General features: G+C 37.5%; 2 protein-coding genes and 1 long non-coding RNA gene across 4 annotated transcripts in view; all 3 read right to left on the bottom strand.

Annotated features, from left to right (window-relative positions):
* Window positions 1-11,070, bottom strand: part of LOC113154155 (interferon-induced very large GTPase 1-like) — a 49,412-nt gene extending 38,342 nt beyond the window's left edge. The window contains 6 exon segments of the mRNA XM_033326086.1: window positions 5,817-5,851; window positions 7,410-7,680; window positions 8,084-8,118; window positions 10,015-10,075; window positions 10,348-10,382; window positions 11,057-11,070. Coding sequence (XP_033181977.1) covers window positions 5,817-5,851; window positions 7,410-7,671 — 297 coding nt within the window. The 5' untranslated portion in view covers window positions 7,672-7,680; window positions 8,084-8,118; window positions 10,015-10,075; window positions 10,348-10,382; window positions 11,057-11,070.
* A 9-nt stretch (window positions 11,071-11,079) lies between these two features.
* Window positions 11,080-12,802, bottom strand: LOC113154960. 2 transcript variants are annotated; one of them, XR_003298083.1, is made up of 3 exons: window positions 12,713-12,802; window positions 11,808-11,994; window positions 11,080-11,156 (listed from the first exon to the last, which is right to left on the bottom strand). It is a non-coding gene; the product is annotated as an uncharacterized LOC113154960 (long non-coding RNA). The 2 variants fall into 2 exon arrangements; XR_003298082.1 differs by having other exon boundaries at window positions 11,808-11,999; window positions 12,713-12,755.
* A 2,324-nt stretch (window positions 12,803-15,126) lies between these two features.
* LOC113157885 (interferon-induced very large GTPase 1-like) lies at window positions 15,127-19,429 on the bottom strand. The gene is given in 3 exon segments (XM_026353538.1): window positions 15,127-17,676; window positions 17,949-19,304; window positions 19,396-19,429. Coding segments are annotated over 3 exon segments (3,771 nt in total). The 5' UTR covers window positions 19,423-19,429; the 3' UTR covers window positions 15,127-15,288.
* Between the last annotated feature and the right edge of the window lie 2,593 nt (window positions 19,430-22,022).

The raw sequence follows: 22,022 nt of genomic DNA, 5'->3' as shown, positions 1-22,022 counted from the left end.
AAGGTCTGGCAGGGAAGATTAGAAGTTCAGTTTTGGGTATGCTGAGTTGAAGGTGTCTTTTTCTCATCCAGGCAGAGATGTCAGAGAGACAGGCAGAGATGCGAAATGAGACAGTTAAGTCATCCAGCAGAAAAGACAGGAAGAGCTGTGTGTCATCTGCATAGCAGTGATAAGAAAAGCTATGACAATGGATGATAGAGCCTAGAGAAGAAGTATAGATTGAAAAAAGAAGAGGACCAAGGACTGAGCCCTGCGGTACACCGGTGGAGAGGTTATGAGAGTCAGAGACACGCCCCTGCCAGGATACCTTAAAGGTTAGTTTGGACAAGTGTGACCGACGGCAGGCTAGAGCTGATCCAGAGATGCCCAGGTCTGAGAGTGCAGTCATGAGAATCTGATGGTTCACAGTGTCAAAGGCTGCAGATAGATCTAATAGAATCGGCCAGCTCGGTCTTCACACAAAGAGGGCTGAACACAAGGGCTGACGCGTCCGCTGACACTCCAGCAAGAGTAAATATGGTCGGAATGGGCTACGGCTGAAACCGCCCCCTGGTAGAAACCAATCTAATTTGTGTGCTTTTGTTAGGTCAAAGGTGTGAATGCTCGGTGATTACTAAGCTGAAACTACCACCAACAATAGACCAAAACTCTCTAACTACAGTTCTTAATACTTATTGAAACAGACTAACAAACAGGCTAAATCAGCAGACTAGAGAGAAATGACACAAACTCTGCTACCTCTGAAACTAACAAACAAATTTCAAACAACCCTTACTTATTCAGTAGATCTCCTGTCCTAGTTTGGTGCTTGGTGCTCAATACTCTTTTCTTGTGTTGTGAGGTCTGTTAGCTCTGTTAGCCATGGCTGCTTCTCCCTCTCCTCTGCTCTCTCTTGCTCGGTTTGTCATATGTTTAGTTTCTCCTCGGCCTTCTTTAGTGAGAAGGGGATCTGTAATAAATTTTCATATTTTCAGCATTGGAGGCGAGGCTGACTGATTTGGAGACTCGGCTGCGCACCGTGGTGCCAGCTAGCTCCCGTTAGCTGTCCCCCAGCAGTTCCCGAGCAGCTGGGAAGTCAGGCCAGGTGGGTGACGGTTTGTAGGAAGCATAACCCTAGACACTTGCCCAAGGTTCACCACGACCAGGTTCACGTTTCTAACAGATTTTCCCCACTCAACAACTCGCCCGCTAAGAAACCCACTCTGGTCATTTGCAGCTCTATAGTGAGAAACGTGAAGTTAGAGACTCCAGCGGCAATTTTTTTATAACATTAGAATTTACAGTACCAAACTTTACTAAACCTACTGATAAGATTCACTACAGTAGATGTTTATGTGAAAATGCTGTTGACAAATTTAAGAAACTGGTTCCATCTTTTATTTCAGAGCCATGTACCAACACAGAGGAGGGCAGTCCTCCTAACTTTACTCCAGCACAAGTGGACTATCTTGTTAATAGTCATGCTGCTCCACTCGGAATAATACATATATGATACTGTTGCTCCTCTAAAAAAGAAGCTAGTGAATCAGAGGAAGTTAGCTCCATGGTACAATTCACAAATCTGTAGCTTAAAGCAGAAATCACGTAAGCTGGAAAGGAGGTGATGAAAGGAGACAAGACAGAGGTTATACTGTTTGGACCTAAAAATCTCAGACACTATGTCTAATCACATTCTCTCCCTTGATGACTTAGTATTGGCCTCAAGTAATACTGTAAGAAATCTCGGAGTTATCTTTGATCAATATATCTCCTTCACTTCATACATCAAAGAAATCTCTAGAACTGCCTTTTTTCACCTGAGAAACATTAAAGTTAAAATTAGGAGCATCCTGTCCCAAAGTGATGCTGAAAAACTAGTCCATGCATTTGTTACTTCCAGACTGGACTATTGTAATTCATTATTAATAGTTTGTCCCAATAACTCATTAAAGAGCCTCCAGTTAATCCAAAATGCTGCAGCCAGAGTTCTGACTGGAATTAGTAAGAGAGATCATATTTCTCCTACGTTAGCTTCTCTCCATTGGCTCCCTGTAAAATCCAGAATAGAATTTAAAATTATTCTCCTCACTTATAAATCTCTTAATAATCAGGCTCCATCTTATCTTAAAGAACTCATAGCTCCATATCTTCCAAGCAGAACTCTCCGTTCTCAGACTGCAGGTTTACTTGTGGTTCCTAGAGTTTCCAAATGTATGGACAATGGGAGGCAGAGCCTTTAGCTACCAAGCCCCTCTCCCGTGACACCAGCTCCCAGTTCAGGTTCTGGAGGATGACACCCTCTCCACATGTAAGACTAGACTTAAAGCTTTCCTTTTTTAGCTGCCCACTGGTACCCCCAGGGGATGGGTTAAATGCAGAGGACCAATTTCATTGTAACATGTAAATGTGACATATGATAATTAAAGGCTTTCTTCTTAGTTCTGCTGCTATAGGTTAGTCTGCTGAGGGACCTCTACTGATACACTGAGCTCCTCTCCTCTCTCCTTTCTCCTCTATCCATTCTAATTCTACCATTTCATGTCATTAACTTTGTGTCTTCTCTCTCCTGTAGTTGTGTTTCCTCCTCTCTGTCCTCTCTCTCTTTTCTGCAGGTATCCTCGGCCTGGAGCTGTTATCTCCAGAATCCAGTTCATCTGCCCAATGTTCCTGCTGCTTGTTGTTGTTTTTTTGCCTGCTGTTCTTTTCTCTCTTTTCTTTCTACTCATCCCAACCGGTCGAGGCAGATGGCCGCCCGCTATGAGCCTGGTTCTGCTGGAGGTTTCTTCCTCTAAAGGGAGTTTTTCCTCTCCACTGTTGCATAAAGCTTGCTCAAATGGGATTGTTGGGTTTTCTCTATAATGTTTTGTATAATTAATCTCTGTAAGGTCTTAAACCTTAAACACTGTAAAGTGCCTTCAAATAACTTCTGTTGTGAATTGGCGCTATACAAATAAAACTGAATTGAATTGAATGGAAAATTGAATTAATAGTAACAACAGACCTTTCCAAAGAGAAGTGAATATGTTGGACATCCATCTCAAACTTATAGACGTGATTAGAACAATCATGTTCTTGATAGATATTGTCCATCCTGGTCCTGGGACTGTAGAATGAAACAGTTTTAAATGTTTAGTTTCTCACTAGTTACAGACGGTTTTATAGATTAGATAGCTAATAGTAACAACAAACCTTTCTGAAAAGAAGTGAATATGTCGGACAGCCATCTCAAACTGGTGGACGTGATTAGAGCAATCTTAATCATGACAGATGCTGTCCATCCTGGTCCTGCAAATGTAGAATGAAATAGGGTGAAATCCTTAATTTCTCACTGGTTACAGATGGTTTTATAGATTAGATAGCTAATAGTAATAACATACCTTTCCAAAGAGGAGTGAACATGTTGGACATCCATCTCAAACATGTGGACGTGATTAGAACAATCATGTTCTTCATCGATATTTTCCATCCTGGTCCTGGGATTGTAGAATGAATAAAGGGTTAAAATGTTTAGTTTCTTACTGGTTACAGATGGTTTTATAGATTAGATAGCTAATAGTAATAACAGACCTTTCCAAAAAGAGCTGCATATGCTGGACATCCATGTCAAACTTATGGACATGATTAGAACAATCATGTTCTTGATCGATATTTTCCATCCTGGTCCTGGAATTGTAGATTAAATAAGGTTAAAATGTTTAGTTTCTCACTGGATAAAGATGGTTTTATACATTTCATTTTAGACTCACCTCCTACTGTGCTGTCATCATTCTTATGTAAGTGTTCAACATCATCAGGTTCATTTACCTTATTACACTAAGAAAACAGGAGATTCCATTTAACCTTTAGTTCATCAGGTCAGGACAGATGAGATTATTAATGTAAACATAATTAGCAGTAAAACAACCCATGAAAAAACCCAAGAAACTTAACATAACATTATCACATTTTAGTAATTCCAATGCAACTTACAGTTGTAGTATAAGTACAAGGCAAAGACGGGGTAAGTGTAAGGAGATCTTGCTACACCCTGCTGGAGGTAGGTCACAGCCGGGATTTGAACCTGATTTGAATCAGGCTTGCCTCTACGCAGAGCTTGGGCTCTGGAACCCAACCTCTTGAGAGAGGTTGGACCCTCCTCTACTCTCGAGTTGCCGGTGTTTAGAGGTGGTGAACACCAGAATTAAGGGACGCCATTAAGCTGAAGAAAGAGTATTGTGGGACTCTTGAGGCAGCTGTAAGTATTAGCAGGCAAGGCGGTTGCGGAGTCAAACACTCTGACCTGGGAGGAGTTTGGCGAGGCCATGGAGGACAGCCTTGAAAAAATTCTGGCAAACCATTCGGCACCTCAGGAAAGAGAAGCAGTGGTCTGCAAACACTGTTTACAGTGGAGGTGGGGAGCTGCTGACCTTGACTAGGGACATTGTTGGACAGCAGAAGGAAAATTTCAAGGATTAGTTTAATCCTGCGAGAAGCAGAGCACGATGACTGGCCTGGCTGTAGTCACTGAGGTAGTCAGTAAGCTTCGCGGTGGCAAGGCACCAGGGGTCAATGAGATTCATCCTGAGTACCTTAAGTCTCTGGATGTTGTGGGGTTGTCATGGCCTTTGCAACATCACATGGTGGTCTGGGACAGTGCCACTGGACTGGTGGTCCCTCTCTTCAAGAAGGGGGATCAGAGGGTGTGTTCCAACTATAGGGATATCACCCTCCTTGGTCTCTCCTGGACTATTACTACTATGCCAGAGTGCTGGAGAGTAGAGTTAGGGTGATAGTCGAACCTTGGATTCAGGAGAAACAATTTGGCTTCCACATTTGCCTTATGGACTTGCAGAAGACAACCGCCACTGTGTCCGTCATGGTATTCTGTGGGGGATGTTTTGGTAGTAAGTGGTCTGGGGCCCTCTGTTGGGGGCTGTCCAGTCCTTGTATGACTGGAGCAGGAGTTTGATTTACTTTGCCGGCATTAAGTCAGACCTGTTCCCAGTGCATGTTGGACTTCTCTCTTCTCTCTCTTCTCTATTTTCATGGACAGAATTTCTAGGTACAGCCAGGGGCCGGAGGGAGTCAGGTTTGGGGACCAAAGGATTTCCACCCTGCTTTTTGCAGATGATATTGTCCTGTTGGCTATATCAGACCAGGACCTTGAGTGTGTACTTGGGCGGTTTGCAATCAAATGTGAAGTGGCTGGGATAAGAATCAGCACCTTCAAGTCTGAGGCCATGGTTCTCATCCAGAAAGAGGTGGCTTGCTCTCTCCAGGTTGGAGGAGAGATCCTGCCTCAAGTGGAGGAGTTTAAGTATTTTGGGGTCTTAATCACGGGGTCTTGTGCCGCATTAGCAGCAGTAATGAGGTTAATGTACGCGCCTGTCGTGGTGAAGAAGGAGCTTCGCCCTTTGGCTCAGCTCTTGATTTACGGGTCAGTAACATGTGCCCAGGAGGAGGCCCCAAGGAAGACCCGGGACACGTTGGACGACTATGTCTCTCGGCTGGCCTAAACTAGAGGAGGTGTCTAGGGCAGACAAGGAATCCCTGCGACCCAGCCACGGACAAGCAGAAGAGGATGGATGGAAACTTAATGTAGACAGGTTTATACTTTAGCGAGAAGAACGAAAACTCTGTTAATGTTCATTCATCCAGTGTAAAACTAGGAGGATCATGGAGCCACAGTTTGTCTAACCTGGACAATAAAAATGGAAACATCTCATATCTTCAGATAAATCTACATCTGTGATGTAGCTGATGTTGTAAAATGAATAAGAAACAGACTGAGTTAAGGTTGGTGGTAAAAATCTACTGGATGACATTTAGTACTGAGGATGAGAAGATGTCCTATTTACCTGTGTTGTAGCTGAACTCTCCTTCACTTCATCTGCTGCAACAGACAGATCAAACATAACACAACGTGTTTCTGAACAGATCATCATTCTGTTTGTTTTTGAGAGACAATTTTCTTACACTAAGACAATAAGTGTAATGACGTTCAGTTGGTTTTGTTAATTCTGATGTTTCATTATCTGTAAACAGAAGAACTTTGTTTTATAGTGAATTTAAATAATGAATGTTCTCAGTGTCTGTAAACTTTCCTACACAGGCTGCGACATAAAGAACCTTGATGAATTCATGTTCCTGATGTACCTGCTACAGATGTTACTGGGTGGTTGAATGTGGAGCATCATTTAAGTACAATTACACCAAGTACAAAGTACAAAGTACTACACTGATGAAGACCTGGTTTGGCTGAAGGACAGTTTGAGTCTTTTAAGGGATGAGATCTAAATTTATAAGCATGTTTCTCAGGTTGGAGGGACTTTTTTTTTGTTAATTTATATTTTCCATCTAAATAATCTGGCTCTCTTTGGCTTTCTTTGTCTGCTGCTGCACTATTTGAAGTTGCTAACAATTCTTGCACCTTAATCTCTATAAGACTGTATATTTGTGTAAATGTGTTGTTTTGTTTTTTTGTCATCGTTGTATCACCGTGATCCCAGAGGAACATTGTTTCATTTAACTCTCTACAAAAATGTATTGAACTGAAATGACAATAAAGAACCTTGAAAATCACTGTTTGGTCCCTTGATTCTTTACATACACTACCAGTCCAATGTTTGGTCACAGAGTGGAAATGAACATGTTTTAGAAAGAAAAGTTTATTTTAGTTTGTCTTTTTTATTTTCTCTTGGTGTGAATCTGTATATTCACATCTCAACAGTCCAAACATGATGAACTTTCATAAGTTTCTTAGTTTTAAGATCGGATTAATCAGAAACACATTGTAGACATTGTTCATACTGTAAATGGGTTTTGTAGCTGAAAACAGCTGTTTTTTAAAATAAATATTTACATAAATGTACAGAAGAATATCATCAGCAAAATTACTACTGTGTTCCAGTGTTGTGTTTGCTAATGACAGTTTATTAATATAAAAGGAGAACTGATCTTTAGAATAATGAGACATGAACAACATTATAATTCAACATGATGTGTCCAAATGTTGGACTGGTGGTCTACATGTTATCCATTAAAAAGATCCATTAAATTAAAAAAATCTTTTTGCAAAATGTTAAAATCTGATACAAATAATTTATTACACAGTTTAGTTGGCATTGAGTCATATAATAAAGACATATTTCATTGTGAAAACACAGTTGTAGAAAATTAGGGATCAAAACACTTGATCTCTAAAACACTGGTCTTCAGTAACGAGCAAATGTTAAGATGTCAACTCATTAAACTTAGATAGATAATATATATTATATTCAGACCATCATCGTGCTAATGTTCTCATTTTGAACATGCTGCTATATGAGCTAAGTGTTGTAACTATAAAGTAGCTTCTTAGAGCTTATAGCTACAGGACAGGTTAGAACTAGCATAAGTAAAACTATGTACTGTACACATTTGTATGTATTATAAGACTTGGTGGCACTGACCTGTTAGTTCTGAACCGTAGACCAGGACTAGTTCAATTCTGTTGATCCTCATCAAATCTTCTTTTGTTATCACTGGAACTTCATTGGCTTTATAGACACATGTCATGAGTTGCATTGTGTCCATGCGGTTTGCCTCCAAATGACTCTGTGGGATGCCTTTATTTCCTTTGATGATGTCAGTTTCCTTCAGATAGAATTTTAAGGTCCTGAACTCCTCTTCTCCCAACTCGTCTACATTCTCTGGAACAACCCCTGGCTCCATTGTGGCTTGCTGAAAAAAATCAAAATATTTTCAAGGTTAAGAAACCTAAACCTAAGAGTCCATATTGCCTTTTCCGCAAAAGCCTAATTGGCTGAGTGAATGCAAGTGTTAGATATCAGAAAGACCAACACCTACAAATGTAAGCATAATGCAAACAAGTGTTTTTTATAAACATAAATATTTATATAATTCCAACTCTTTATTACAAATAAAGAGTGAAGGAGACACAGGTTTAAATAACTGCAAAAAAAAAAAAAAAAAATGGAAACATCTCATATTTTCAGATAAATCTAAAGCTGTGATGTAGCTGATGTTGTAAAATGAGTAAGAAACAGTCAGACTGACTTAAGGTTGGTGGTAAAAATCTACTGGATGACATTCAATACTGAGGATGAAAAGATGTCCTATTTACCTGTGTTGTAGCTGAACTCTCCTTCACTTCATCTGCTGCAGAGTGAAACAACAGACAGATCAAACATAACACAACGTGTTTCTGATCATATTATCATTCCAGAGAAATTGGACTTATTACAGAATCTATTCTGTTTCATTAAAAACTGCTATGTTTGACAGCATTATTATCTTCTTCATAAAAAAATTGATGCTAGACATAATACACATATGGACAAAATTTTTCGTACCCCTCTGTTAAAGAAAGACAAACCCACAAAGGTCACTGAAATAACTTGAAATGGACAAAAGTCTTAATAAATAAAAATTTACTAAAAGACGTAGCTTTTGAGTTGTGGTTCAACATTAAAAAACAAACTGGTCTGGAAAAGAATTATGGTACCTCTGGAATACATGTAAAATAATTTGACATGTTAAACTAAAGTGTGTCCTGTAATTAGCATCACAGGTTTCTTTACACTTGTAATCAGTCAGTCTACCTATTTAAAGGGGAAAAGTAGTCACTGTGCTCTTTGGTATGATGGTGTGAACCACACTGAACGTGGACCACAGAAAACTAAAGAGAGAGATGTCTCAGGAGACAACGTGGCCATAAGAGGAAAAGTGATGACAAATTGAAGTCAAATGTTACAAATGTTAACTTAAGAACCTAGAACAACTTCCATAGAGATTAGAGGTGAAATCCAAGGTCAATGTACATTGGAGTCAGGTCACACCATCAATCACTGTTTAAGCCAAAGTGGACTAAATAGTAGACGACCGAGGAGGACTCCATTGATGAAAGCAAATGGTTAAAAAAAAGAAAATGCTGGGAGGATGTCCTTTGGACAGATGAGACAGAACTGGAACTTTTAGACAAGTCCCTCAAAGTTAATCAGTTCTATGTTGACAAATGCAAGAAAAGTAAACTGTACCTACTTTGAAACACAGAGGAGGCTTGGTCATGTTCTGGGCCTGCCTTGTTCCACCTGGGACAGGGTTTCTTAAATCTATGCAGAGTCCAATGAAATCTCAAGACTTTTGAGTCATTCTGGAGCAAAGCGTGCTGCCCAGAGTCAGAAAGCTTGGTCGTTGTCACAGGTCATAGTCCTCCAACAGGATAATAACCCAAAACACAGCTAAAAACACCCAAGAATGGCTCAGAACAAATCACTGGACTATTTTAAAGTGGCCTTTTATGAGTCCTGATCTAAATCACATTGAACATCTGTGGAATAGAAAAGAGCTGAAACATGCAGTCTGAGACAGCTGGAGCAGTTTGCTCACAAGGAGCAAAACAAAATACCTGTTGACAGGTGCAGAAGTCTCATTAACGGCTACAGAAATCGTTTGATTGCTTCAAAAGGTTGTTCAACAAAATATTAAGTTAAGGGTGCTATCATTTTTGTTCAGACCTGTTTTATTAGTTCGTTATTAGTTAGTTTTTTAGCGACCTGAGTAAAAGTCTGATTTTCATCAGTTCATTTTTATTTATTATTTCTTTTGTCAATTTGAAGTTATTTCAGTGACTATTGTAGGTTTTTCTTTCTTTAATAGAAGGGTGCCAATAATTTTGTCCACGTCTGTATGTTTCACTGTACCTTGGAAATAAAGAAAACAAAAACAGGAGGCATTTTATTGTTTCCTCACATTGTTGTACCTCTGTTGAAACAGTCTGAGATGTTAGACTTGATGTCTCCACTGTATCTCTGTTCTCCACGGAGCCATCACTGATGTTTCTGCTGCTTTCACTGCTGACCTCTGTAACACCACTTTCTCTTGTTGAATGGTTAGACTCTGAAGTCAGATATTAAACATGGTTCATTCTCATAGAGCTGATATTTAAATGCTCTCAGAGAAAAAAAAAACCTTTAGAAAAGTCTGTTTTTATAAATGATCTATGAACTATATTTCTCACTGGTTGCAGCTGCTGTTCTTTGATTTGAGACTCACCTCCTACTGTTGTGCTGTCATCATTCTTATGTGAGTGATCAGGTTCATTCACTTTACCAAACTAAGAACACAGAAGAATATACAGATTTACACCAATTTTACACCAATTCAGAATACAAAAATAGAATAGAATAAAAGAAGACAAACTAAAATTAAGTATTTCATTTGTATTATAGTAAATAATAAAAGTAAAGCTCTTAAAATTTTTCCCCTTGTCAGTTGAGTCTAGTCCGTGGGTGATATACAGTAGGTAATGTTGTATTATTTATAATGGGCAGAAGGGTCGAGTTGAAAAAGGTTTACTGATGACAAAGAGTTAGGAAAATATCTCACCTCTGTTTTAGCTGCACACTTCTCCTCTTCATTTGCTGCAGAGTAATTTAACAATACATATCTTGGTTAGAGATTTCAAATAATAAAATCTGTGCTTTCATTTTATATGTATCTGATTATGTTATATATCATTATCCAGGACCCTTAATCAATTAAAGTCTTTCCTTGTCAATCTGATTAGAATTACAAATAATGTTCAACCACTCATCTCCTGTACACCTAATAGAGATAATAGATTTAGTTTCTCTCTCTCTCTCTCTCTCTCTCTCTCTCTCTCTCATATTCATCTTTCTCATAGATCTGTTGAAACAGTCTGAGATGTTGGAGTGTGTGACTCTCCTCTATTTAGCCATTAATTATGTTATTGCTGCTTTTCCTGGTGACTTTTATTACTCCAGTAGTCTCTTCTTTTGGCAGATTCAAGTCAGACAGATATCAGACATTAGTTCAGCATTGCATGTAGAGTAAAATGTATATTAGTATACAATTGTCCTATAAATATATGACCTTGTTAACTGGCTTCAGCAGGTCCCACAGATTTGACTTCTGACTCACATTCTACTGTTTTACTGTAATTTGTCTTTTCTAATAACTGACACATCATTGTCAGTGTTCTTGTCTAAGTCTAACTTTCCCTTGATTCTTTTAAAACTCTACTAAATAGGCTACAGTATAAAATCTGTCTTTAATAATTATATTATAATATTACCTTTCTTGAGGATGGTAGATAACATGGTGGTAGATGTTACTTCAAACACTTTGTTTTGCTCCACTTGTTCAGCTTCACCAGGTTTATTCAGTGACTCAGACTAAAAATTATTTAATTTAACAATTAGTTCTCCAGGTTGGAGCCAGTGAAGTCAAGAACATCTTTTTAATTTGGAACCAAATCCAAGAAAAAGCATCAAGATCATTGTAAAAATGTATCAACACCATACAGCAATGTCCATATTCAAGGAACAATAAAAAAAGTAAAACTGGATATGTCGTTGACATTTTATGGTGGAGGCCCCTTTAACACCAGAGACTGTTCTCATATAAGAGAGGTAGGTAATGTAGGTTGTGTGTTTGCAACAGCAGCGAAAAATGATCAACATTTTTAGTTTTACTGTTAAATTCCTTGTTTCTACGTGTTTTTCTGATTTCATTGAAAAGGGCAACAACAGATTAACCTGCTGATTTGATTTACTCTGTTTTTAGTGAGAGATTCACACGTTACAGAGTTAGTGACATGAAACCAACATGTTAAACTGCTGTTAAACTATTTTACCTACTAATGCATCTGCTGCCAAATAAGAAACAAGTTGTAACAAAATATCATTTTAAAAGGATGTTTCTGAAGAGTTTGGAAATTTAATAGAATATGATCTAAGATGTGAATAATTTAACATTTAATGTTATGACAAATGCTGACATAGTTATAAAAGCTTAGTACAATAAATAGACTGGAGAGATTTTACCTTGGCTTTAGGTGAACGTTCCTCTTTTACTGGAAAGTTAGAGAAGACAGTGGAACATTTTGCAAAACAGAGAGGACATTTGCCTTTGCAATAATTCACAGATGGTGTTACAGATTTGATTGCAGAGTCTTCTCCTGCTTCTTCAGTGTTATCTTGGTTTTCCATTTCCATCTCATCTGCTGTTCATCTTTACTTTGTCACAAGAAAAAGACAAAATGACATAATTACCTGTTACTGGAAAAGCAAGTTACTATTCATATCTTTTCAGTAGAAGAAGAGTCAACAGACCTGGTTTATGTAAAAGAATCTAATTTATAGGACATTTTGGAAAAACTCATGATTTATTACATTTAAAATTTTATTTAAATCTTTAAAAATAAAGTTAAATGTTGAAATTTGAAAACGTTTCAGTTCCTCAAAGTATTCAGCCTGATCTAAGGGAGTAAAAGAAACTGTAGAAATGTTTTGGGTGTTTCAGGGCTACGAGAGTGAAACATGTTGAGCACTGAATCACTGTGTCATGAAGTGAAAGTAGCAGGAAAACCACCACCAGACAGTTAGAGCTTAAAAAGTACTTCACTGACTTTTACCTAGTTTTTTAATACTGTAAGTTGTATGTTTAGACATAATGTCTGAAGTATCCATGGTTTAAACAAACTTACTATTAATACTGCATGTTTGAACACTTTCCTCCTATATCAACATAAGATATAATAAAATTACATAAATACATCAAATTACATTTGTTTCTCTGTAAAACATGGACATACAGTCAACGTAATAAAACCTCTTCTCCATAAGTCAGAGTCATCGTGATTTAAAGATGAAATATCACAAAATAAAACAGTTTCTGTTAGAATTAAGTCAGTAACACATGAAAGTATGAAAATGTTGGTGAGACTCACCTGTTAAGTATTTTCTATGCTCTGCTTCTTCTGTACAGATGTGGCTGCCTCACTGCAAATCCTCTCAGTCCTCATCCATTTATAGAGATCAGGTGACGTAAAGATGGCGTGACAGAAAAACTATGAGAAAAACTGAAAGTAAGACTTCTCTCTCTGATTTCCCCGAACACATGATTTAGAGGAAGCTGATGGTTCGTTTTACACTATATGATGTCAACAATAAACCACCGGCAGCGCTGAACACTTGTTACTTGAAATGCTGAGTTGTTCCAGGTGTTTATGATAAGTAACTATCTACTGTTAATACAGTGCAGATCAAGTACTAATACCTCACCTGAGTGATTATAACAGCATGAACGTCTGTCAGTGGTAAATAATGTGTTAACAGAGGACATGAGGTTGGCTAGAGTGAGGGTTGAAGATACAACTAGTATTGGTCATGTATTAAATACAGAAGCATTAATGAAAGTGACACACAAGGATCAACTTGTGTCAGTTGTGTCTCACATTGCTGGTTAAAATCTACATGTTACATTGCTCTATCATGGGGGTGAGGGGAAGACAGAGAGGGGCAAATTCAAAGAGAGAGAAGAGTTGTAGTTATAGGTATTTAGGAAATATATAGGTACATCCATATTAGATCAGATCAATCAATCTTTACTAACAGGCTACGTACCACAGGCATTTAAGTTAGCTGTAGTTGAACCTCTACTCAAAAAGGGGTTTTAGTAATTTATAAAACAATATCCAATCTGCCCTTTATCGCTAAAATCATTGAAAAAGTAGTTTCAAAGTAATTCTGTGACCACCTGTGCAAAAACAACCTGTTGAAATTTTCCAGTCAGGAGAATATCATAAAACTTTTTCTGGACATCTCTCTGATGAGTTTATTTTGTTTTTGCAGCCTAATCATGGCCTCCTTCACGTGCATAATCATTTTATCTGATTCATTAGTGATGGGGTAATGAGGGAACAGGCCACACCTGCTCACCATGCAACTGCCTTTTAGCCAATTGTTCTATTATTTGCCAGCCACAGGTGTGTGTATGTTGTAATATCCTGCATGGTTAATCCAACAGTTAATTAAAGCTGAATGTCTTAGCTCACATCTTAACTGTTTTATTTAATTTCATTAGCAAGTCACAAGAGGCAGAGGTTCCAGAATATAAATTGTCCATTGCTGTCAGTGAAAGCACCATTGACCTCTTCATTTGACCTGGTCTCCTTAAAATGCACATTAATAACAAATGTTATTTTGTTATTTTTAGTTTATTACTACTTAATTACTACTATTGTCACAGTTTTTTCTTCTCTGAGTCATTATGGACTTTAGTACCTGTGTGATGTAGCAAGAACAGGACTCTGATCGGGGAAACATCAAAACTAACACTAAAGTGTTAAATTAATGAATCATAAAATTAATTAGATTCTTAATAAACAAAATGTGTACTAAATGTTCAGAGATTGCCCATTGAGACTTCCAAAAGTCTCATTAAAAAGTAAAAGTGGACAGAGGCACCATAGTTCAGTGCTCACAGCATCGAACTGTGTAGTAAAATCCTGTAGATATCTATCTATCTATCTATAATGAGGCACCCAAACAATTTTTTTTACATGAATTTAACAAATCAACTGAAGCCATTTATTTTTCTTACTGCGGAGAAAGTTATAAAAAAACTGATGTGAATTTACAGATTCAGATTAAATAAAACAACAGGGAACGTGTCACTTCGGAATATTAACAGAGGAGAATGAATCAAGTGCTATGCCGTCACTTAGCAAGATAATGTTCAATAACAGGTTGTCAAAAATGCTGTTAAACCTTAAAAGGTGGCCCGATGTCCCTCTGGATTTTCACTAACCATTGTCTTATTGGTGATCTTTTGGAAAGAGAAATAGTAAAGTTTGTCAGATTCCCTCAACCTTCAACACAGTGATTTGACCTTTGTTGCCTTTTGAGAAACTACTCTGATCAGACTGTCAGAGGAAAATGGCCATGGTGTGATAATGGTGGATAAGTGGCCAACAAACCAGTACCAGTTACTAATTCTGTTTGATGCTAAGAGCTGAAGCTTTGAGCTGTGTAAAAACAACTCCTTCAGTTTGACAGAAACTCAACTTGATAGAAGTGTGTTAGATAGTGTTTTCATTATAACGGATATCCAGTAAATAACTGAATCTGAAGACTGATCAGAATTGATCTGACTCTAGACAAGAAGTTGTGCAAAGGTTTAAAGGTTTTTAAGGCATTTTCTTTTCGTGATCTTTCTAGTATTTATAATATTAATAAAGAACTTTATCTTCCATTACTTATTATAAAAAAGTAAAAAGATCAGACCACATGTTCTTCTCCACTTTTTTTAAAACTTTTTCCATGTTCATTAAACTTCAGACGATTAAAGTTCACATTTTTTAATTTACTCAAAATTACTCATGCAACATTTTCAGTTTGACACATTTATGTTCTGTTTTACCTTCATGAAAACTATTTTCAGAAAGTGTTAACTTGAATCAAGGAATCAAATTCAATTAAAGAACTATCATGATTTTCAGCTGTAGTTGCTGATTCACAGATTTTAAATTTCATCCAGACTTTTAATCGCTTCTTCTTTAGAGTATGTTTTCCATTCGCTGGGAATTTCACCAACACCCTGGAATTTGAAGTTATAGTAATCTTCCAAGTTGATTTGAAACTGACATATGAACCATTTCCAGTATGGTAGGTTAGATCCATCAGGAGTAATTCTCCAGTTAGCAAGCTCTGGTCCAGCAGTTTGGTACTGTTTAAAAAGAATGGACTTAACTGAATCCTGACTACGGTAAAAATGTCCATCACTTGCAACTTTTGTCGTGCAAAACTCAAAGCTCATTTCCACTGTGTCTTTATAGTGCATACCATAGACTGCAGTGGCTCGATGAAAAGGAACACTGTGATCTCCATCATGATTTTCCAGAGTATTGGTACAAACAGCTCCACAGAACGGACACTGTACCCAGCAGCACCTACACAGCTGATCAATGAGGATTTGATCAGGCTGCAGCCTGAATTCCTTCATCTTCTCCAGTGAGAAGCTGCTCGTCTCTGTAACGATGGACACCAGACCTTTCTCTACCTCTTTCTTAAGAAGCTCAAAATCATTGATGTCACTGAAGTTTTGAGAACAGATGGTATCAAATGTCATCTTGTCTTTTAGTAAACTGGAGAATTCCTTCAGCCACATGTCTGTGTCTCCTCTCTGGACTTTGACTTTCTCTGTTGCTGTAAATAAAGCTCGACTCACAAGTTCTTTAATGTCTTCAACATTTTTCTTGAGTATATTCAGAGTTTTATCTTTGTGTTCTGTGAAGATGTATTTCTTTACTTCTTCTTTTATAAAACTCTCCACATGTTTCCTTGGATGTTGGATGTAGTTCATGAAACCACTAAATTTCTCTTTCTCTGCCAGTGATTTCAACACGTGTTTCTCCAAGTTCAGCCTGTTCCCACTGAATGCTGGGAAACTGCACCTCATCTCTCCAGCCAGATCAATGGCAGTCTTGTTACAAACAGCCTCAACAGTGGAAACCTTCAGTTTTTCACAGATCAGTTCTCCAAGAACAACAGCAGATGAACTTCCTCTGCAGAAGCTTCTGAAAATGTTGGAATATTGATCTCTCTTGTTTTCTAAAAACATCTGTGGATCATTCTTCATCTTGAATTTTTTGATGGACTTTAAAAACCAACTTCCTGCTCTGTCAAATATGAACAATAAGAGATCAACTGTAAACTCTTTCTTCAGAGTACATTTCCTCTCTGATTCAAATTCTGTCACTTTATCTTTGACATTTTTGGCCACTTCTTGTAAATAAGTTGGACTGTAGCCTTTTGTAGCTACAGGTTTGCTTTTGAATGTGTCCATGGACTGTTTCTTAACATCTTTAATGAAGTCATTGATCAGATGTTATTCTTCTTGCGGTAGACAGCTGGTGTTCCACCAGACTTTACCTACATATTCATTATAATCTGTCAGATGTGCCATGTTTTTGTATGTTTTTTGGATTTTTCTGTCATTTATCAGTTTCCATTTAAAACCGAGCTCTTGGACAATTGTTGACTGATCCTCTTCCAAGTTGATGTCCTCAGTAGGTTTAATATCTGCAGTTAATTCACTAACCCAGTGTCTCCAAACAGAGCTGAACTGCTTTTCAAGTTCCTCTTCATCTTTGTTCTTGTCTTTTAACTGCTGAGCGAGTTCTTTGCTCTTTTCTAGCAGCTTGTTCTCAAACTCTGTTTTCTGATCTTCCAACTGGACCAACATTTCTTTATCTTTGTCCTCATCAAAGTACGTCGTCATATCTTTTTGGATTACTATATTTGTTTTTCTCATTTTATTTAAAACATAACTGTGCTTAACCTTTTCAAGTTTTCCATTTTCTATTTTGGTATAAAGTTGGTTTTCAATAGTTAACATGTTGGTCCTCAGGGTCCAGGTCCAGTTACCATACTGGACCTCAAGTTTTCTGTACACTGAGATTTCCAGTGTGTTTTTGAAGCTCAAAACAAAGTGTTTATTCATCAGGGCATTCCACAGGTCCTGGATTTTACCTTTGAACTGGGAGAGAGTAACCCCAGCAGACTGGGAGGCTTTACAGAGGATGAAGTTCTTCAGATCTTGGACACTGTCACTGTAACCTGGATTTGGAGGAGCCATAGGTGGACTTCCCTCCCACAGTTGGGCAAAGTATTTCACATCTTTCTGAACATCAAATGCAATGACGTCACTGAAACACTCAGCGTCACAACCCTCCTCTTTAGCTGCTAGTTGAGCCATCTGGTCCAGTTTTTCTTGCAGGCGTCTTTTTCCGTCCATGTTTTTCTCTGCAGCTGCAACATCTGTAACATTCTGGTGAACAAACACACAACTTGGAGAAAGTTTCACTTTCTTCATCCTCATAAAAGCCTGAACAACAGTCTGCAGGACATCCTGCAGACTCTCTTCTCTTTCCACTCACCCCAACCGGTCAAGGCAGATGGCCGCCCACTATGAGCCTGGTTCTGCTGGAGGTTTCTTCCTCTAAAGGGAGTTTTTCCTCTCCACTGTTGCCTAAAGCTTGCTCATATGGGTTTTCTCTATAATTTTTTGTATAAATATTTTCTGTAAGGTCTTAAACCTTACACTGTAAAGTGCCTTGAGATAACTTCTGTTGTAAATTGGCGCTATACAAATAAAATTGAATTGAATTAAATTATTTTCATCATCTCCTGTTTCTTTTTACATTTCTCCTTCTCAATGTGTCCTTTGAGCTGATACAGTTCTTTATTTATTCTGCACCAGTCGTGCCACAGTTTGCCTTGACAAGGGAGAAATGTGTCTTTGATCTTTGACACGTCCATCCCCTGAAACAAATTCACTATTTTCATTGCAGCAGATTTCCCGTCTAGACAGACTTCATCATTTTCATCCACTCTGATTCCAGAGACGTCAGCCATGGCTTCAAGCTGGAAGGTTTTATGTGGTTCAGACAAAATCATTACAATGATTCTTTTTAGTTCTTCAGAAACATGTGCTTGGCTTTTATCTTTTAAGCCCATTCCGTATTTTCCCTCTTTTATCTGACCTGCATCACAATCAGTATCAGTAATGAGACAAATTAAGGGCTTTGGAGACTTGAGAAGTGCTGAGATAACTGCCCAGTTTTTGTTTCTTTTTTCCAGAGTTGGTACAAAAACAACATTGATGGAAGATCCTTCAGTCAGTATGTCACGCTGTTGTTCAAACAACAGAGCATCACCATGAAGATTACAGAAGGCCACGCAGTCAGTGAAGGCATCATTGGGTTTTCCAGCAGGACAGTACCAGGCAATCTCTGCCACACCATCCATCAAAAGGCGAGATTTGGTGCTACCTGGACAGTTTCTGTGGAAGAAGGTGCTGTGACGGTCGTTGATCAAAGTGTTCATCAGCTGAGATTTAGACACTGACAGTGAACCCAGGCGGAAAAATGACACCATGGGAGTCTGAGCTTTGTAGATGGGCATACTCTTCATGGTGACAGTGATTGAACTGTCTTTGGTTTGAGTTTTCTTCCATGTTTTAATTATTTGTCTGAATGTCCACAGAGGAAACTCAATATCCTTGGAGACTGGGTCAGGGACAAGCAAAGGTAAGGCGTACTGACACTGTGACAGCTTTGTAATCATGTTCTGCTTAAGGAAACTGTCTGAGCAGTGGAATACTGCCATCTGAACATCCATCGGATGCACGTGACTGTGTTTTGATTGGTCGTTGTTTTTACTGGTGCTGAAAAAATCTTCAAAGTCAATGTCTTCTGTGTCAACATTGTGAAACAGTGGATCAGGTTCTGCATTCTCATGTTTTACAGGAATATATCTGGCTCTGTAGTCTAACATCATCAACCTCTGCAGAAAACTATGAGCTAGATCTTTCTCTGATGTTTCATGATCCTGTTTCAAAGTTGAAGATATTTGAAGAAAATCTGCAGGAGACAACTTCTGTGGAAATTTGTCTTGAAGATGAAGTCTATTGAACAGTGTTTTAGTTTCTCTTGACCGTTGGTTCTTTGTGTTGATCTCTTCAATCTTCACCAACTGCTGTTAATAAATCAGTAAACATGTAGCATATGTTAATGTGTTGTACAGTGTGATAAAGTAAAAAGTCCTTGTATCGTAAAGAGTTCTTTACCTCATCCTTTCCTCCAATCATATCCATCTCTGTGGCACCTGCAGGACAACAATGAACCAGACTGTGCTACTGAGTGAACTTTGTGATCTCTCAGTCACTTCAATGGTTGGTTGTGAGTCATCTGAACCCAAGTACATGTGAGAAGCCTTTGTCAACTACTTTCCAGTGTTTTCACTAAGACAATAAGTGTAATGATGTTGAGTTAATTTTGTTAATTCTGATGTTTCATTATCTGTAAACAGAAGAACTTTGTTTTCTTGTGATAATGAATGTTCTCAGAGTCTGTAAACTTTCCTACACAGGCTGCGACATAAAGAACCTTGATGAATTCATGTTCCTGATGTACCTGCTACAGATGTTACTTGGTGGTTGAATGTGGAGCATCATTTAAGTACAATTACACCGAGTACAAAGTACAAAGTACTACACTGATGAAGACCTGGTTTGGCTGAAGGACAGTTGAAGACAGTTCTCAGGTTGGAGGGACATACAGTCAACAGATATTCTTCTTTATAAAGGTTTTTATGTGTTAATTAATATTTTCCATGTAAATTATCTGGCTGTCTTTGGCTTTCTTTACCTACTGATCAACTATTTGAAGTTGCTGATGTTTGTATATAGAATAATAGAATTGAAATGACAATAAAGAATCTTGAAAGAACCTGATTGGTCCCTTGATTCTTTACATACACTACCAGTCCAATGTTTGGTCACAGAATGGAAATAAACATGTTTTGGAAAAAAAAGTTAGTTTTAGTTTGTCTTTTTTTATTTTCTCTTGGTGTGAATCTGTTTATTCACATCTCAACAGTCCAAACATGATGAACTTTCATAGATTTCTTGGCTTTAAGATTGATCAGAAACACATTGTAGACATTGTTCATACTGTAAATGGGTTTTGTAGCTGAAAACAGCTGTTTTTTAAAATAAATATTTACATAAATGTACAGAAGAATATCATCAGCAAAATTACTACTGTGTTCCAGTGTTGTGTTTGCTAATGACAGTTTATTAATATAAAAGGAGAACTGATCTTTAGAATAATGAGACATGAACAACATTATAATTCAACATGATGTGTCCAAATGTTGGACTGGTGGTCTACATGTTATCCATTAAAAAGATCCATTAAATTAAAAAAATCTTTTTGCAAAATGTTAAAATCTGATACAAATAATTTATTACACAGTTTAGTTGGCATTGAGTCATATAATAAAGACATATTTCATTGGGAAAACACAGTTATAGAAAATTCAGGATCAAAACACTTGATCTCTAAAACACTGGTCTTCAGTAACGAGCAAATGTTAAGATGTCAGCTCATTAAACATAGATAGATAATATATATTATATTCAGACCATCATCGTGCTAATGTTCTCATTTTGAACATGCTGCTATATGAGCTCAAAGTGTTGTAACTATAAAGTAGCTTCTTAGAGCTTATAGCTACAGGACAGGTTAGAACTAGCATAAGTAAAACTATGTACTGTACATATTTGTATGTATTATAAATACTTTGTGGCACTGACCTGTTAGTTCTGAGCTGTTGACCAGGACTAGTTCAATTCTGTTGATCCTGATCAAAATTTCTTTTGTTATCACTGGAACTTCATTTGCTTTAGGCTCTGTGATTGTAGAATGAACAAAGTGTTAAAATGTTTAGTTTCTCAGATGTTTACAGATAGTTTTATAGATTAGATAGCTAATAGTAATAACAGACCTTTACAAAGAGAAGTGAACATGTTGGACATCCATCTCAGAAATGTGGACATGATTCGAACAATGATGAACATGACAGATGCTGTCCATCCTGGTCCTGGGATTGTAGAATAAACAAAGGGTTAAAATGTTTAGTATCTCTCTGGTTACAGATGGTTTTACTGATTTAATTTCAGACTCACCTCCTATTGATGTCCTTTCATCATTACTATGTGAGTTTTCAATATCACCAGGTTTATTTAATGGATCACACTGAGAAAACAGGAGATTCATTTTATTTTTAGTACTATTCATTTATTATTATTATCAATTAATCATTATCAATTTTTATTTGTATGGCGCCAAATTACAAGACTTTACAGTGTTAAAGGCTTAAAACCTCACAAAATATAACTGTATACAGATTTATACTAAAAAAACCAACAACCCCACTACGTCTCACAGTTCACACACACATACACAAACATTTCTGCTCCAATTCTGTAATTTAACCTCAGCAGAAACTAAACTGATCTGCTGCTGGTTTAATATTGTCTTGTAATCAAAAAGGAAGAACTGTGAGGACATTAATATTAATTTCTTCATGTATACTGTAATAGATGGAGATAGAATTTATCTTATACTTGGAACAGGACACACGTCATTTCTCTCTCTGTTCAAGTTTCTGACTTGTGCTGAACAAGTTACAGAAACGTTACAGAAACATTCAGGTCCCACCGAGTCAGACTGATGCTGTGACTTTGTGTAGAATTTATGAGGTTTCTTAGTGACATGAAACCAACATGTTAAACTGCTGTTAAACTATTTTACTTACTAATGCATCTGCTGCAAAATAAGAAACCAGTTGTAGAAAAAAATAATTTTAAAAGGGTGTTTATAATGAGTTTGAACATTTCATATAATAATA

The sequence above is a fragment of the Anabas testudineus genome, chromosome 8, assembly GCF_900324465.2.
Source record: "Anabas testudineus chromosome 8, fAnaTes1.2, whole genome shotgun sequence".
Lineage (NCBI taxonomy): Eukaryota > Metazoa > Chordata > Actinopteri > Anabantiformes > Anabantidae > Anabas > Anabas testudineus.
Note: the sequence above shows the minus strand (reverse complement) of the source record. Positions and strands in the feature narration are given on the sequence as shown.